This window comes from Notolepis coatsorum (assembly GCF_963971535.1).
Source record: "Notolepis coatsorum genome assembly, chromosome: 14".
In the NCBI taxonomy this organism is placed as follows: Eukaryota; Metazoa; Chordata; class Actinopteri; order Aulopiformes; family Paralepididae; genus Notolepis; species Notolepis coatsorum.
This window is the reverse complement of record NC_140178.1, coordinates 72,488,876-72,507,819: the sequence shown is the minus strand read 5'-3', so window position 1 is coordinate 72,507,819 and position 18,944 is coordinate 72,488,876. Positions and strand designations below refer to the sequence as shown.

Genomic DNA, 18,944 nt, shown 5'->3' with positions numbered 1-18,944 from the left:
GCCGTATTACGGGGAGGGAAACTGAAGGGTGGGGATCGGGCGTTGTGGACAGCGACTCCTACAGGTCGGTTGGTGCGCCTGCGCAGTAGAATCAGGAAGTGTCGGGGGCAGCGTGAGCCTCCCACGTGTGATACCTCGCCGCTGAGAGATCGTGCTGTACAGGTGAAATGATGCGACGGCTGCCTCCTCGTGTACCGGAGGGGACACGTGATGCAAGCCTTGGTCCACATTGCAGCCGACCAGTGGGAGGCATGGTCTAACAACGTTCGCGACAGGAGAGGGTAGAATTGGATAATACGAAATTGGGATGGGAGAAAAAAAGAAAATGGGGAGAAAAAGAGATAAAAAAAAAAGTTCAAAAGTAAAAAATCCCCTGCCTCGGCAGATAAGAGAAATCATTATTAGAAGTCAGACCTTGTTGAAGCTAAAGAGCCTACATGACCCACAGACAAAGCTTGGAGTGATCTATTAATATCCGCATTAGGGACTGTTCGTGCATGTAGCTATGGGGCTAAATCAGTGAATATTCTACTATTATAAGAATACATTTCAGAGATAGAAAGTGTATTTGGGTCAAATAGGCACTGCGATTTTTTACTGTGGCACAGTATTAGTGGCTATGTTTCACCCGTTTGAATGGAAACGAGCCCTGCCCTTCCAAAGGGCCCCCGAACAATTCAATTCCCCTTGCGCTTCTCACTATTTCAGCGCCATGGACAGCTCTCACAGGAGAGCAGAGACATGATATCAGCCTGACATGAGCTGTCCGTGGTGCTGAAAAGAGCAGGAAGCATAATTCATTAAACTACCAGTAATTTCAGACACTTTTCATTCCCAAGCAAAATATGGCAGCCCTTGCTGTGAAAATACCTCACTACACAACCAGTTACTACAGCAGCCCTAGCTGTGAAAATACCTCACTACACAACCAGTTACTACAGCAGCCCTAGCTGTGAAAATACATCACAACAGCAGCCCTAGCTGTGAAAATACATCACAACAGCAGCCCTAGCTGTGAAAATACATCACAACAGCAGCCCTAGCTGTGAAAATACATCACAACACAACCAGTTACTACAGCAGCCCTAGCTGTGAAAATACATCACAACACAACCAGTTACTACAGCAGCCCTAGCTGTGAAAATACATCACAACCAGTTACTACAGCAGCCCTAGCTGTACTGTAAAATACCTCACTACACAACCAGTTACTACAGCAGCCCTAGCTGTACTGTAAAATACCTCACTACACAACCAGTTACTACAGCAGCCCTAGCTGTGAAAATACCTCACTACACAACCAGTTACTACAGCAGCCCTAGCTGTGAAAATACCTCACTACACAACCAGTTACTACATCAGCCCTAGCTGTACTGTAAAATACCTCACTACACAACCAGTTACTACAGCAGCCCTAGCTGTACCACTGAGAGACAAATGGTCAGAGGACATGTCGTCTCCCAGTGCTCTGTCTCCAGGAGAATGTTGGGGCTGTGTCCCGTTCCCCCGCCACATCATTCTAGAGTTGGAACCAGGAGAGCTCACCTTGGCACAGCTGGCGAACAAAGAGCCCTTTTTGAACACATCCAGCGACAGGACAGTATCTGAGAAGGAAGGAGAGGGTAAAATATATATATATATATTTGTTTTTAAAGGAGGGATGTCAACATTGAGTGATCGATTAGGAAGGTCTGGAAGACCTGCCCAACCGGTCAGCTTACCACCACACAAAAGCCAGACAGGCAGATAACAAGTCTCCACTCTCCATTGTTTTTAAACTGGACTAGAAATGATGGCTCCGTCTTCCCTGTTATGTAGAGACAGGGAGACACTGTAGATTCTTGAGCCTCGACTGACAGTTTTCAGTCAGTGCGTTTGTACCCTATAATAGTCAATTTAGTTGCATTCGAAATATACCAAATGGAATATCTTATCATTCTCTGAAACCGTTTTTGAGGCCCAAAAATTATGTTGGGCCCAGCTTTGGACAAAACCCTGATCCAAATTATTTCATCCTTTACAAAAATAATTCACCTCTATGACCTTGTGCCATTCTAACAATCATTCTGGGTGCAGCCGTCAGTCACTGTTGTGCCACGGATAGCTTCTGCCCTCTGGTGGCGGGTATAAAGTGACATGAACATTCAAGGTACCAATATTCCTTGCATATAATGCATATTAAAATGAATAAGAAATAGCGCTGCAATATTCACATTGGTATGAGAAGAACTCCCTAAAGACAAACATTAAATCATTTTCACATTTTCTACAAATGTATGAGGCCCTATATAGAATCACCCTCGGGTCATCCACCCTACGCCTCCTGGTTAAATACTGCCCTCTGCTGGTCACCGTTGCTCACACTGACCTGTGTGCCCATAGAGGATCTGGCAGCTGTTGGTGAGCAGCTCAAACACCTTGATCTGAGAGCTGTTGGTTGCCACGACGATGTGGCTATCGCCTTTGCCCAGGAACTTCACGTCCAGCACCTCGTCATTGTAGCCCACAAACTGGGAGTGGGTAGATATGGAGGAATGAGAAGGATGGGTGGGGGGGGGGGGTTAAGAGCCATGTTGCTAATGTCAATACCATGTAGTACTGTAGCACCCAAGTTAAACACTGTTTGATGAACAATGTTACTTAGCTGCCAGAGTTGTACCCTTCCTGCTGACCTGTTGTACAGAACTTATAAGTCTCTTTGGATAAAAGCATCCGCTAAATGACTGAATGTAAATGTAATGATACACACATTTATAGATTCTATACAAATTTCCATAAAATTTAAATGAGACCTAGTAGGGAAGAGAAGAAGAATCCACAATAACCGTTTTCAAATTAGATTTTGTATTGAGATCATTACACCCCTATAGGATTCCGTCTATACTTGACAACATGCAGAATAAACATATTTTACTTCAGTGTGACGTTCAGCGCAGCCATTTTGTGCGTTGTTCTCAAATCACCCGTTTCCCTGGTGGAATAAATGTGATCTAATGTCCTCATTCCCGACCAATGAAATCAACAATTGGGCTAGTGCTTCCTAGGAGTACTCGGAACGAATAAATGGAAGAATGAATGCAAACAAATGAATGTGCAAACGAACGAACTTGCAAACACACAGAGGTAGGATCTCGTTCTCATTCCGGCACCTGCTTGTGTTTTGGAATGCGTTTTCATTCTTGTACTGAGCACGTCATATGTCATCCATCTCTCAGCCACTACCCTATCCTACCTGCTGTTGTGTGGTGAGGCCGGGCAGCTGGTAGAGAAGGATGTTGTGTTCCGCAGTAACCGTGGCCAGTCTGGAGGAGGCGGGCAGCGGGAGGAGGTAAGTTAGGCTCCGGGGGTCCCCGTCCTCCTCCTCCCCTTCCTCAGAGCCAGGGGAGGTGGCGCAGGGGAGGGTCTGGACGTAGATGCACCGCGCCGTGCTGGCCTCCCACACTCTCAGCACACCTGAGGGGAGCAGGGGGGGGGGTAAGACACTTTAAGGAGTAGCTCTAAAGTAGTACAGTCCTTTATTATTCTTACACAGAGACAATCTCTGAAGTATGCTCCAATGATCTTATCCCCATCTTGCAGTTATGGAAGAGTCTGTGTAAAGAGTCCAACCTTTGCTTCCTGCAGTGATGAAGTGCAAATCTTTGCTCTTTACTCCAATCTGAGAGAAGTCTTCATTCTCAGGGAGCAACACGACACCCTCCACTGCCTGGAGAGAAGGGAACATACACATGGAGCAAGACAAACAACAAGGAACTCAAAAAACTCTTAATTATTACAATATAACAAAGAAAGAGATTGAATATAAGTCATTACCTTCGCAAGAAATGAGAATCAGCTAAGTTCAGTAGCTAGAGCGACTTTTAAAGTGATAATGTGTAGTTGTGGCGCCTGCTGGACGTGAGCGGTACTGTCTCTGTTTTCAATAGCTGCTTTGCTCCGTCTGTGCGCTTTCTTTTTTCCCGCATGCAGGTTTTCTGCAGAGCAAATTCTTAGTTTCTTGGTGGCTGCATAATTGTTTTCCAAAAACACCCGGCATTCTGTATGCAAAGACGTGTGTTCTAGGTATACGTCTGGTATGACGAGAAGGCTGACCAAGCTGGTCACACCAGACCTTTTGAGGCTATAGCAGTGGTCTCAAATTGTTCTGTGCATGCTCCAGAACTTAATGAGTAGAAAAATTACACATTGTTGCTTTAAAGCAGGGGTAGGCAACCTTAGGCACGCGTGCCTGCATAGGCACGCGGGGGCATTTGCATAGGCACAGGGGGCAGCAGTAAAAAAAAAAAAAAATATATATATATATATATATATATATATACTTTTTTTTTTTTTTTTTTTTGCTTTGAAATATTATAGTGAAATATTTTGCACTGTTGTCGCATTTATCTTGTTGAAATCCTCCCACAGGTTCTTTTTACTACCACATATTTAATTGAGACCCTTTATTTGTTTATTATTTCAATTTAGCTGGAAATACATTGCTACATCATTCAGTAACATTTGCAGAGCCTTATAACAAAAACATTATTACGGTCACCATTGTGACCAGTGGGATTAATCAACTAATTTTATTATTTATTTTTCTATTTCATTGAACATTGCACATGTTAAAAGCCATATTCTTTACTCAAAATGTGAGTATTACCAAGTCAACTTGTGTTAAAACAATGACAATAAACATAGTTTTATTAGGTTGAAATAATGTGGTTGTGTACTTATTTTTCTGGATTATTATGGATTGAAAACTGAAAACCTTAATGCACAGTAACTGAACTAAATATATGTTCTGGTAACTTATTATTATATATTTTTTACAGTGTAGTCTTGCGATCAATCAAAACTTATTTACACGATATACCTCACATTCACCCTCCATTCACATCCTGGTGTTCTCCTGGTGTTCTCCATTAGGCCTGTAGGTGGAGCTATGACAGCCCACGTACAGTACACACACCGATGGTGTGTGATGTGTCCAAAAATGAATGGGCAAATGTGAGTGAAATGGTCGCACTGTATGCAGCTGTTTGTCTGCATTGCATTCCCCCCCCCCCCCCCCCCCCCCCCAACTCAGATTTAGGGTTGATACAACCATCATAATAATATTGTTAATAATAACGATAATGATGTAATAATGTAAAAAGTATCATTAAAAATACCTGATTATGAGAAAAAATATTTACGATGCATGGAATATTGTTGAGGCACACTAGTTACAACTATATTTCAAACAGGCACTCCATGTCAAAAAGGTTGCTGACCCCTGCTTTAAAGCAAAGTAATTAGTAAATACGAATTTGCTCTTAATTGACCTGCCTGGTTAAATAAAAGGTTTTAAAGCCAGTTTTCTCTTCTTACCTCGTAGACTGGTACTGTTCTCTTGGCTTTCCGTGCCTTCAGATCCCACACTGTGCAGATCTTATCCCTCCCAGAGCTGGAAACAAAGACAAGCATATAGATACACCCATGAAGCGCACACACTTCTAGTACAATATACAGTACTACTAGTACTAACAAGTACTATACAGAGCACTATATACACTATAGTACAATATACAGTACTACTAGTACTAACAAGTACTATACAGAGAGCACTATATACACTATAGTACAATATACAGTACTACTAGTACTAACAAGTACTATACAGAGAGCACTATATACACTATAGTACAATATACAGTACTACTAGTACTAACAAGTACTATACAGAGAGCACTATATACACTATAGTACATTATACAACGGCATGCAAATTTCTCGATTCTGATTGGCCATTTGCACGTCTTTATTGGCAACAATCCACGGTCCTGGGCTCAGGACCCGCCCACAACCGAATCACATATCACTCCCCGGCTCACTCCGGGAGAAAACAAGATCGCGGACAACAAATGGATATGTTGATAGCACCATAACGACTAAATATGAAGCGATTCTGTCAAGGGGAATGTGTTAGTCCTTTAAACAATGTTGGATGATGTAATTGATGGGTCTTGAGTCAATCTAGAACAAAAGAAAAATCGCGGATTGATTGATTGATTAATTGATTGATTTAAATTTCTACTTCCTTTCCACTGACTGCAGCGTTCACTCTCACACTGTCCGACGCTGGCGTACCCACAAACACACACACACACATACACACACAGTGACACACACACACACTCCTGTCTGCAACAGCGGGGGAGTCAGACTGAGAGAGAAGCAGCGCTGTTTTAAGTGAGCATGGTCTATTGAATTGATTGATTGGTTGATTGCTAATTTTATTACTGTACCCCTGGTTTCCAACTGGTTAAGTTTAGGCTAAAAGAAATAAATAAAAAAATAGGGCGAAGAAAACGTTTTTTTCCTATAGGGCAAAGAAAACGTTTTAATTTGTTTTACCTACTTTATATAGAAGCATCTAAGAATGAAGTTCTATGGAAAGTAGGTCTGCATTCCCTTAACAATTGTGTGTATTGAGCCGTACTGTATTGTACCCATTCTGCATCTGGTAATAAAATGTTCAATCAATCATTCCAATAATACACAGTTGGATGTGTTAGTTGGTTGGATGCACTTCAAGCTGCTTCCACATGAGGCAACTTCTCTCAATCATTCCAATAATACACAGTTGGATGTGTTAGTTTGGTTGGATGCACTTCAAGCTACTTCCACATGGAGGCAACTTGTCTTTTTTGTAGTTGTGGGAACTACTTTTTCTGGCGGATGGTTTTCAATAAATCTTCGATTAATGTGTGTTTATTGTATAGAAATAAGGTTGGATGAATCTGGCAGTTGTATAAAAGCTTTACACCACTTGTAGTCGTGATTTGTGACCAATAAACCATGCCTAGGGGGGTCTAGCGACCCTCGGCTGCGCCTCGGGCCTAACGACCACCCCTAGGCATGGTTTATTGGTCACAAACCACTCCTGCGCGTGATGTAATGCTTAAATATACAGTACTACTAGTACTAACAAGTACTATACAGAGAGCACTATATACACTATAGTACTATAGGAGAGACAGGGGCGATCAAGGAACAGTCTGCTAATGGGTGTGGTATGATCTGCTAGAGCAGGGGTGGCCAACCCGCGGCTCGCGAGCCGCATGCGGCTCTTTGCCCGTCAATGTGCGGCTCTTCCATCCATACATTTTTTTTTTTTTTATTATTATTATTTTTTTTTTATGTCACTCATTCCATAAGGACGTAGAATAAACATTTACAATTTTTTTTAAATGGTCCATTTGCATGTTCTTTGTATCTGAATCTAGGGACATATATGGATCAGTGTCAGAAATAGTGTGTCTGTTACTAGGCTTGAGTAAATTGTAATGAACCAACCAAAGGAGAATATCAATTCTATTTAAAAAAAATATATCTTTGATTGTGAATAACACCATGCTAAAATTGACCAGACCTGAAAAATCTAAGCAAATGAATAAAGGGAAGATGATTATACAGAAGGTTTTGTAGATACAGTACTGAATTCTGCCATCTTTTTTATAATGTAAATTTCTCCACCATTTTTCATCGTATTGCAACACCGTTTTTTGCAAGACGTTCACAGAAAGGTAGAGAAACTAACTGTGTTCCGTTTTATGGCAATAACGTTCAGGTTTGTGGGAGATAATCCCAAAAAATAGAGAAATAAAAAAGTTAATCCAGAAGTCAGATGATTGACAGGGGCTGGTGTGAGCTGGGTAGGGTAGTTTTTCAAAATTCTAAAGCACTGAGTCTCTTCCTTCAAAAGACTACACTCACTTTTGGCTGTGCCACTTCCTCCTGTCAATATGCGCCGGTTTCCGACTCAATGCCCTGAGATTTCTATAATCTTATATTTCACTAATAACAGTTAAAATAATTGGTAAACAAACATAATGCTGAAAATATACACTTTTACTGTATATCTCGGGCTTAAGAGGTTAACACTGTGAGGCCCAAATTAAAAATACATTAGCAACTTCATAGGCCAGAGGGTGGGACATATAAACACATTTACTATCAAATAGCATTGTGAGGCTGAACAACAGGACCAATACATGTGCTTAACATTTTAAATAAACATTATTTTTTTAAATGGCTAAAAGTGATTTAGTAATTTCGCAACCGTCTCACAGGGTACTTTTAACCCTGTGAGGCCCAAATAAAAGACATTAGCAACTTCAGAGGCCAGAGGGTGAGACCTATAAACACATGAAGGGTGCCGTGACTGAAAAAAAATTGAGAAACGCTGGTATATGGTGTGGCTCTTTGTGGTACCACAGTCATTTTTGTGGCTCTTAGTCTCTGACTGGTTGGCCACCCCTGAGTATGGTATGGGAGAGCACTATCATAGTACACATTATTATGCTTTTTGTAATTTTAGAAGTGTATGCGAGTGAAAACAATAGCCGCCATTTTAGTACATGTCCAGTTGACTTATCCTAAGCTCTGCCCTCTTTTCTTGACTCCCCTGTCACGATTCCTCAGCCTAAATAAGAGATTGGTCGATTGTCTTCAGATTGGATTGGATTTTGTTCGGGGGTTGGACACTAGTAGTACGTGTACTAATACAATAGGAATCCCACCCAGAGATCAGCACGGGCAACACCGTACCTGACCATGGTGCCACCGTCGGGGGTGAAGGCGAGGGAGGTGACGGCGCTGTAATGGCTCTGCAACACACACACACACTGGCTGGAGCGCAGGTCCCACAGTCTGATGCCACAGTCCATGGAGGAGGAGAACAGCTGCAGGAGACTGATGTCTGGGTGGAACTGGACCAGACTGCAGAGGCAAAACCAGTTCACTGATCAGGAACACTAAAACTACTACAAACTTTCCTAACCATGTACAGTCAGATCCATAAATATTTTGACAACACAATTGTCATCCTTTTGGCTCTGTACACCACCGCAATGGATTTGAAATTAAACAATCAAGATGCGCTTTAAATGCAGACTTCCAGCTTTAAATTCGAGGGAATTTACTTTGGGTCCCTTAAAAGTGTGTGTGTGTGGGGGGGCACATGTAAAAACTGTCTACACTGTTCACCTGATTTGGATGTAAATACCCTCAAATTAAAGCTGAAAGTCTGCACCTAAAGCACATCTCGATGGTTTAATTTTAAGTCCATTGTACTTACTGCACAACACCAGACGAGCCTTTCAGGTTGTGAGTGCAGTACTGCTTCAGTATGTCCCATAGCTTAATGGTGCCATCACAGCCACCTGCAAGACAATAAGAGAGTAAGAATAATAATCTTTTGTGTAAATATACAGTTTATTGCAGATATCTAATGAAAATATCTAATCTCCAAATAAATACTTTTTCAGGAATTGTATAAAAACATTTTTATATTCAGATTGACCATTCATTTTCTTTTTTATATACGATGGGTTTTGAAAAGACTTCATGGGCCATCATACCAGCCACATAAAAAACATTAATTTTGAATTCAAACAATCCACCAAAACTGTAATTACAAGAAATGTTTTTCCCATAGCAGAGATTAGATAGACAATTATACTACACAGCAGATGTCCGCCTAACTCTTTCTCATTAGTCTTGCGTGAGCTGACCTGTGGCCAGTAGCGTGGTGGTGGGGTCAAAAGTCATGCTGGCTACAGGTGCTGTGTGAATGGCCCTCCAGGAGCGAGTGCATTGGGCCTGCTTCCAGTCCCACTGTTTCAGTAGGAGAGCTCTGCTGGCGGTCACCAGGATCTGTGGTGGGAGAGAGAGGGGAGATAGGTCCAGATTATACAGCGTAACAGACTCTGGGATCACGCATCTGTGTAGGATTGTTCCGATCATTTGAAATGAGGACTGTTGAATAGAAACTATGAACAACAATTATGTGGGGGGGAAAAGCATGTAAATTAGTTGAGTCTACATAGTCTCCATTGCTGGCCTGATAGAATGAGAACCATGTGCTTATTCCATGAGATTGTACATAGCTGAGTGTATGCGGTCCTCATTACAAATTGTTGGACATAATATAATAAAGTGTATATAGGATTAATCAGTCTCATTTACAGGCACTATCAAATTATACACAATGCATCTTTAGGCTATTGGATCTATACTCTATAATGAACAGTTTGAGCGTTAAGGATTGGATTGACACATGATTAAGAAATTGGTCACAACAGCAGGCATTGTTTCGTTTACCTCATCATCACAGCTGAGAGTGAATGATGTGATGTCTTCCTGATCCTCCTGCAATCACAGTATCAGAATAAATGACAGGTAATATTATTATATCATCATCAGTGTAACGTTAGAGAGAGAAAGCCTCACCTGCTCAATGCTGTGCACAATGTTTCCTGTGCTGATGTCCAGGACATTGACACGTGAACTGCAGGTGCAAAAGATGTACTTCTCATCTTTGCTGATCTGAGAACAGAGAATAAAAGATCAGAGTGGTCTCAGTATGCAATAGGGTAATTATCTATTCTCTGCAAGTTATGTATAGTAAACTTCAAAGTAACGTTACAATCTAAAAAAAACAAGGTAGTCAACAACTCACCTGCACTTTCCCCCCTTTATAAAATGGTTCAATCTTGCTGGAAGCAGCATAACTGTATGGGAATAATAGAAATAAGTTGGTATGTGTTCATTCATGTAAAGGTATTGAGCTAACATTCGCTGGCTAACGTTAGCCAAGTTAGCCACCTAGCGAGGTCTGCAGTATCCACGTGAAATGAGTCTACCGTTAACTTACTTTGTTTTAAACTTCAGATTGGCGTTTGCCATCTTGCTCAGAAGACGTGCCAAAAATCACAATATTTGCCAGGTAAAGTAATTTCGATCACTTATTCTTCATAAGACATTTGCTACGATCAACAAATCCGACATGTGTTGGTAAGTATGAGTCGCATGGATTAGACGTCATCTGACAGAGAGGAGAATGCGCACGACGCTGTGATTGGTTAGAAGGTTTTGAGGAATGTAATGTAATTTTCAAAATTTTCCGTCATATAAAATAAATAGTCTGTAGCATTTGAGGCAGAGGACATGCAAGTGTTGGAATTGCATGAAGTTTACTCAGATAATCGACTTTGAAAAGGAATAATGTACATAATCCCTAACAATATCTTTCCTAACATTTACAGAGCAACGCAGGTAGCTATGGATGCTGCTAGATAGAACCACTCGTCTCGACAAAAAGTTCTGTTTCACAGGGAGAGCCTCGCGTTTGATGCTAGAACAGGAGGGAAAGAACACGCTCCACTACGAAACACCGTTATTTCAATGCTTTATATAATTTAGTGGTTTCATATGTTGGTGCGCATGGTCCCTCCTTTAAGCCTATGTTTTGTCAGGAATGTTCATGTATGTGTTCTATTGATAAGGAGGGTGTGTGCGGGGTGCTACATGACTGTGTACGATATGGATTAGACAACGGGAATGGCAACAGGGTGAACGCAGAGCATTATCATGGTGAGCTGCAAAACATTTGTTTATTATGATATACAGATTCCATAATTATTTTTCTCTTAAATTAGGTCATTTTGTTGCTCAAGTCTAAATTCGAGATGGTTTCTTTTAGTACATCATGTAGAAATGTGGAATTTAATAAATGTTGGCATCATAGTCATAGTTTCACATATATTAATACACGTACTATATTGCGTTTATTTCATTTTTTATTTTATTTTTTACCTTGATTAAAGATTGTCTGGGAATTCTTGACAATTATAGCCAATCTTCGCTGTTGCTGAATATTTACTTAAAAAACAATCAATAACATTTGTTTTGTCAAATGACTGTAAAGACACATCAGAGAAACATCACATCTGCTTTGTTTGATCACATGACCAGTCATATGACTTTCCAGAACAAGTCTATTGTTATTTGTCACTTGTTGCTTTCATGTTGACAACAGTGTTTGGTGTTGTCACACTGAGGCTTTACACACAGGCATACAGAATGTCCACCTGTTTCTTTGAGGACATGGAGTGTGGCCAGCTATCAGCAAATATATATATCACTATAATCACTTGTTACACTGTATATTGTTATGCGCTGCACTCTGGTTAGATGCCAACTTCCTTTCATTGTACTGTACTTGTGCTATACGATGACAATACATTTGAATCTTATCTTAACCTAATCTAATACTTTACATATCCATATCCATATATACCCAAATATATCATATGAATATAAATGATCTTATCTTATCTTATCTAAATGCCTGATTTCCTGTTAAGCGCCCTGGGTCTCCTGAAACGGCATTATTAATATTGATTGGATTTAGATAAAGTCATTGGGTCTCATTCCCGAACGAATTTACGACCAAAAATTTCCTCTTAGGCAGATTTCTGGCCATTTAAGACATATTAGGGCTGGTAGCGCGAGTCCCCACATTTTCCTGAGATCAGATTTGAGCATGGCTGAGAGCAGATTTAAGAGTGCTGAGGAGCACACTTATGATTGATTGACTAATTGAACATTTTATTAACTTGACAGACTGTGTTCTCATAGTGATTCCTTCATGTTAACGCTACAGGCCTCCTTGGAATTAATTACTTAATCATAATTAAAATAAATGACAATATTTGTACGATAAGAAATTACGCATTTGATGTCGGAAAAATAAATAATATGGATTCATCTGATCACAAGGCAGCTGCTTAACCATATCAACCAGCTATTTTGGACAAATGTATAATTACTTTAATTACTCAGATATTCAAACACAATTATGCAATTATTGTGAAATTATTGAAAATAATTATTATTTAATGCCTTCTGTGGAATTTCTTATTTGTTACACATCTGTTTTAATGATTAATTATATACATTTGAAAGAATGCAGGTCAACATGCAATATATCCCATTGATTACAATGGGACAGAGTCAGACCTTTGTTTGATTGATTGATTGATTGATTGAAAACTTTATTAACAGATTGCAGAATGGGTACAGTACAGTACAGCTCAATTACATACAATTGTTAAGGGGATGCAGACCAGAGAAAGACGTTCGTCTTGTTTACATCAGGTCCCCCATTTTCAATTCATCATAACATATATGACACACGACATACAGATAGACAGTACTGCTACATCTATACATTTATGACATACCAGATTTGCAAATACAGTACTGTTTGTGATACAAAAAAGTCCAGAAAAGAGAGTATATACATTTGATGTAGAAACTGTTAGAGGAGGTTTGGTAGGTGGGGTGGGGTTGGGTGGGTGGGTTGGGGGGGACTGTACATTGGAGGTGGTTGGCGGGGGGGGGGGGGGACACTGTACAAGCAAAACTGTACATTGGGATATTGACAACCATACTTGGTCATTTACTGTACATTGGAGGGGGTTGATATAGCTATAACCCTGCATTCCTTCGAATATATCATTAATCAATTAAACTTATATTGAAATACACTATATAGCCTATACACCAACACTGAAATGACAGTGGATAAATAAATAAATAAGAACTAAAGCTAATCGCATGGAAATAGACTGCATTAATATTCCATAACAAGTCTTGTGTGCGCCAGTATGGCCTACATAATGAACAGTATAGGCTTAATATATTCTAGTTACTTGTTTCATTAGGATTTAGTAGATACTATATATGCTCTGCCTCTGCCCTACGTACAGTATAAGTACAGACTGTACCTATACTGTACATAGGGCAGAGCATATAGTATCTATACTAAATCCTAATGCAACAAGTCATTAATGGAATAATAAGCCTATACTGCGTTCATTCATTACGCCGTAGGCATTAATGGAATAATAAGCCTATACTGCGTTCCTTCATTACGCCGTAGGCTACAGTATACTGCGCGTGTGTGTGTGTGCGCGCTGCGGCAGGTGTACCACGAGCTGTACTATATATGATGACAATACATTAATCTAATCTCATTTCGATGGGTCGCGCAAGACTCGCAAGGCACTTCCGCATCCATTTCCACACAGCTGCGTCATTACTTTGCCTTATAAGGGGCTCTGGAGGCGTTGTTTTGTATGCAAATGACCTGAACGGGAACGCGCTTTCGAGTTTAAGACAGAATGCCATTCTCCAAGCAGATATCAGATCATATCACAGCTGTGACCGTTTCAGCCCCTTAAGACATATTACCAGCACGTTCGGGACTCAGAGTGAACTTGTCATTGAGTCGGTTCCAAGATAAGTCTTCCAAGAGAACTCTTTGAAAGATTTTGGAGAATGAGACCCATTGAACCATCTTATTTGTCATAATAGAACATTCTAGAACATTTGTGATGTCACAGTATGATGTCATAATCAAACATTCTAGAACATTTCTGATGTTACAGTATGATGTCATAATCAAACATGCTAGAACATTTGTGATGTCACAGTATGATGTCATAATCAAACATTCTAGAACATATATATATAAATCCATGGCAGGTCTACAATGGAATCAGTCGCCGTTTAATGTTTAATTGGATAAAGGATTTTTTATTAGACAGGACAATTCAAGTATGTGTGGGGGGGCAAACCTCAAAAACTGTAAAAATAGAAAATGGCACCCCGCAAGGAAGTGTGATTAGTCCAGTCCTCTTCGATGTTATGATTAATGACATTTTTGGTCAAATTGGAAGAGGGTTTGGGTTGTCTTTATTTGCAGATGATGGGGCCATATGGAAAAGAGGGAGGAATGTTGAGTATTGTTTAAAGCAGGTTCAAAGAGCTCTGACCTGGGGGAAGTATAGGGAATGGGGAGACAAGTGGGGTTTTTAAATATCAGCCTCTAAGTCTAATTATATGATTTTTGGTTTTTAAAGGAAGTTGCCTATAGAGGTGGGCTGGTCATCTATGGGTCTCCCTTAGACAAAGTGAAGGTGTTTACATTTTTGGGAGTTTGGTTCGATGAAAGAATGAATTGGGCTGTTCATATAGAGAAAACCCTGGCAAAGTGTGAAAGAATAGTGAATGTGCTGAGAAGCTTGGCTGGGAGTGGGTGGGGAGCGGATAGAGAGACCATGTGCTTGATATATCAGGCGATGATCAGGTCAGCAATTGATTATGGCTGTTTTGTGTACGGTTCTGCTGCCAAGTCTAATTTAGGAAAGCTGGATGTGCTTCAGTGCAAGGCTCTGAGAATCTGTTGTGGAGCTTTCAGCTTTTAAGACCACTCCAGTTCCAGCACTGTTGGTGGAAATGGGGGAGTTGCCCTTAAATCTGAGGAGAATTAAGTTAGGGCTACAGTACTTGGCAAAATTAAGTGGGACTAGTGTAGCTAGGTGTTTACTTTCAGGAGATGGGGATAAGTATAAGCCTTTTTGTCCAGTATTGATCAGTGGGCCAGGAAGTTGAGGTTGCATCAAGGTGGGGGTTGCGGAGCACACTCGTTGGCTGTCAGTGCCATTTTGGCTAGTTCCTGATCGAGTTATTGAATTTAGGTTCTTGATGGAGAATGACAAGGGCGAGATTGTGGGAGAAATAGAGAGGTTCCTTTTGGCCTCAGGGTCTCTGGAGGTTTTTACTGATGGCTCTGTGGATCCTGAAAGTGGGAGGGCAGGCTTTTTTGGTGGTGTGTGCCTCGGTTAGGGATCGGTAAGGGACAGAGAATCTCTGATGGCAGCTCTGTATTTGTGACAGAGTTACTTGCCATTCTCTGGGCATTGTGGCGGGTGGAGGAAGTGGGACCAAGCCAGGTGATCATATGTTCTGACTCGGCTGCTGCACTGATGGCTCTGAGTGCAGGTAGGTCTAAAGCTCGCCCTGATCTCATTCAGGAAATAATGTTGGTTTTATATAGGATTGAGAAGGCAGGCTGTTCAGTGGAGTTTTGTTGGGTTCCGGGGCATGCTGGGTTTGAGGGAAATGAGATAGCTGATTCCCTTGCCAAACGGAGCCTGGGAAGGGAGGAAGAGATAGGCATTTCAATGGGAAGAGTGGAACTCAGAGAGAAGATAAAGAAAGGAGTTGAGGCTGAGTGGCAGGCTGAGTGGGAAAAGGGGACCAAGGGAAGGCACTATTTCTCTCTGCAGCCTCGGGTCAAAATCAAGGTGGCTGGATATGGGTCTAGGAGCGATAGGGTCAAGATGTGTAGATTGAGGCTGGGACATTGTGGGTTGAACAGTACCTTGTGCATTGTGGGAAAACATCCAGATGGGCGGTGTGAATGTGGAGAGACTGAAACTGTCAAGCATGTTTTCCTAGAATGTGAAAGGTATAGGAAAGAAAGGAAAATCTTTTATAAAAGGTTATCAGAATTGGGAGTCTCTTCCTTCTCTCTTAAATCTTTCTTTGGCATGGATAATGAGAACCACCAGCTGACAGTGCTGACATTTCTGCACTAGTCAGAGTTGTATCAGAGGATATAGTGTTATTTTATTTATTATTATTACTATTATTATTATTATTATTATTATTATTTTTTTTTTTTTTTTTTATGTTTTAAGGCCTAAATTGTGGGCGTAGTATGGAACTGAGGAGGGCAGTAATACGCCATGTTGCGTCTACACTGCCGGAAATTCTAAAGAAGAAGAAGAAGATATTATTATTATTATTATTATTATGACTACACTGCCGACCCAATCTGAATAAAGGTTGTGTTCTTGACATTGTTGTGCCCAGGCGGATCCAGAAATGTCATCGCAGAGTGGGGGCTATGATGTGGAGCTGTTTGTCGACACGCCTGACTATGACGTGATCTGCACCATATGCCAGGGCGTCCTCAGGTGCCCAGTAAGAGCTGCATGTCACCACATCTTCTGCAAGAAATGCATTTTACAATGGCTGAAGAGGTACTGGCTGTGCCTCATCACCGCAAACATAAACACGGATCAATATGCCAAGACAAGAATGTGTTCAAACTGCACTGTAATATCTTACCGTTGATCGACACTCCCAAGTGTTTACCTGATGGCTGTAGAACTGATGGTTATGTCCAACTCTAGACAGGAGACCTGCCCCTGCTGCAGAAAGCCTGTAAACCACAACTTGATCTTCGTCATGTTCAAGCTGAGCAAGTCTATTGGCCGCCTGAAGGCCAAGGTAATACAATGTGTTACTGGTATCATCAATATGCATTATCATCATCATCATCATCATCATCATCATCATCATCATCATCATTATCATAAAAAACTGTCAAATGAACTGTTTTTCAATTGTGTAGAAATAGAGCATATGTGTAATACATACACATTTCCCACTAAAGATATTTAGTATACACATATTTAGTATAGCCACCATATAGAGGAAAACTCTTCCATAACTTTATGATTGTCTGCTCATGAATGGTTTCCCCACCCTTTATCCCTTTATGTAGTGTAAGAATGAGATCCGTGGCTGCCCGGAGACCTTCCCTCTGTCGGAGCAGTACTGCCACAGTATGGGCTGTCTGTACGAGCTCATCCCCTGCCCCTACCAGGGATGCCGGGCACAGCTCCTCCGTCGGGACCTGGACACCCACGCCCGCCACTGTGAGCACTGGCGCCAACCCTGCCACATGGGCTGTGGCACAGTGCTGTCCCACCGCACACAGGTTGTTAACACTAAGCCAAGAAAGATAGAAAAATAATTTTTGTAGTGAACTGAAAGAAAAATACAAACCGAGCAATAAACTTAGACTAAACAGAAATTGAAGTTGCAAAATGAGTGTGTGCATATACTGTGTATATATAAACTCCTTTCTCTCCCCCAGGCACAGCACAACTGCTACCAGCAGCTGAGGCAGGAGTACGAGGCTCGCCAGAGGAACCACAGGGCTATCGCCGCCGCCCTGCAGAGAAAGATGAGGAGGATGCAGAGCACCATGGCCCACATGAAGAGGCAGATAGGGCTGATCTGTGAGAGCCTGGAGGTCATGGACGACCTAGAGGAGGTGGAGGAGGAGGACCAGGGCGTGGCGAGCGGCTCGGCCGGGACCCTGAGCCGTAGTAATAACAACAGTTCCTGAGGGAGGAGCCAGGCCACAGCCGCTGGCCCGCTGTGTACAGTTTAAACATGTGTATAATTTCCTTGAAGGCGTTTTCCTTTGGTGTAGGTAGCCTACACGATTGAACTAGTAAGAGTAGGGATACTGTATGTACAGATATAGTATCTACAGACATGTAAAAAGGATTATGTGCAGGTATGTACAGACGGTGTGGATAGATGTATATACACGGTGAGAATAAATATATATATATGCATATACAGCATTATTCTATATGCTAGCATACAGAGTTATGGGTTATATGCATGTATAAAAGTGTGTTTATGTGGTTGCCTTTCACCTGCCCTTAGTGCAGAATGGTGTGTTTTTTTTATTTCTTTTGCACGGGTCGCTGACATTCTGTCCTGGTTTCAGGCCTTTGGCGACAGTTTGAACATGTGTATCATTTCTTTGAAGGCGTTTTTCTTTGGTGTAGGTAGGTAGCCTACATGATTGAAATGTTTGGATTTGTAACAATTTTGTTCTGTTGCCTCATGGTTTTGTGAGTTTGGAATTATAAGGTTCAATATCTGCCCGCAGAGTCGTTCTGAGATACTGATCATTAAAGCTTTTACATCCCATAAAAGAAAACTATTAGAACCTTTTAAGTGGCATTTCTTACCCACTAAAATAATCTGTTTACATTTTTTTTTCTTTTTTTTCCCCGTATATAACTTCAGCTACATGTAAACACTTGTTTATACAGCTACATCTATAACTCAATCCTGACCGAATTATCATATGGAACCTTATAATTCCATGGTCACGATTTGTTCATATGCCTTTTTTTAAATAAAGCAATATCACACTACGTTATTGTCAATGTCTACTTTCAAATGTATCCATATGAATGTGAAAAGCAACAACCACCATATAGGCCTTAAAGTTTCAATACACAGGTCAAATGAAACGGTAATGTGTTGAAGACATAAAGAAAACTACCAAATAATTGACTGTTATAATATATACGCAGATTAAACCAACAAAACACTGAAGATCATGAATCATGTTTGTTGAATCATGCTCAAAACTTGGATAAGACTTGCCTTTTTCTGCAGAGGGA

General features: G+C 41.0%; 2 protein-coding genes across 3 annotated transcripts in view; one reads left to right on the top strand and one right to left on the bottom strand.

Moving 5' to 3' along the window:
- The window catches only part of tbl3 (transducin beta like 3), an 83,812-nt gene extending 72,983 nt beyond the window's left edge, over positions 1-10,829 (bottom strand). Inside the window, exons 1-12 of the mRNA XM_084328873.1 lie at positions 10,685-10,829; positions 10,490-10,541; positions 10,261-10,356; positions 10,132-10,179; positions 9,543-9,684; positions 9,107-9,191; positions 8,578-8,748; positions 5,356-5,431; positions 3,610-3,706; positions 3,233-3,453; positions 2,369-2,510; positions 1,546-1,604 (exon numbers count right to left, since the gene is read on the bottom strand). Coding sequence (XP_084184999.1) covers positions 1,546-1,604; positions 2,369-2,510; positions 3,233-3,453; positions 3,610-3,706; positions 5,356-5,431; positions 8,578-8,748; positions 9,107-9,191; positions 9,543-9,684; positions 10,132-10,179; positions 10,261-10,356; positions 10,490-10,541; positions 10,685-10,716 — 1,221 coding nt within the window. The 5' untranslated portion in view covers positions 10,717-10,829. The remainder of the gene's footprint in view (positions 1-1,545; positions 1,605-2,368; positions 2,511-3,232; positions 3,454-3,609; positions 3,707-5,355; positions 5,432-8,577; positions 8,749-9,106; positions 9,192-9,542; positions 9,685-10,131; positions 10,180-10,260; positions 10,357-10,489; positions 10,542-10,684) is intronic.
- Positions 10,830-11,265: 436 nt separating this feature from the next.
- rnf151 (ring finger protein 151) lies at positions 11,266-18,608 on the top strand. Of its 2 annotated transcripts, none has more exons than XM_084328532.1 (5): positions 11,266-11,403; positions 16,537-16,640; positions 16,860-16,956; positions 17,234-17,449; positions 17,609-18,608. In XM_084328532.1, the coding sequence occupies exons 1-5, from the start codon at positions 11,401-11,403 to the stop codon at positions 17,861-17,863; spliced, it is 675 nt and encodes a 224-aa protein (XP_084184658.1). In that variant the 5' UTR covers positions 11,266-11,400; the 3' UTR covers positions 17,864-18,608. The 2 variants fall into 2 exon arrangements, with proteins under 2 accessions (XP_084184658.1, XP_084184657.1); XM_084328531.1 differs by having other exon boundaries at positions 16,537-16,706.
- The last annotated feature ends 336 nt before the right edge of the window (positions 18,609-18,944 follow it).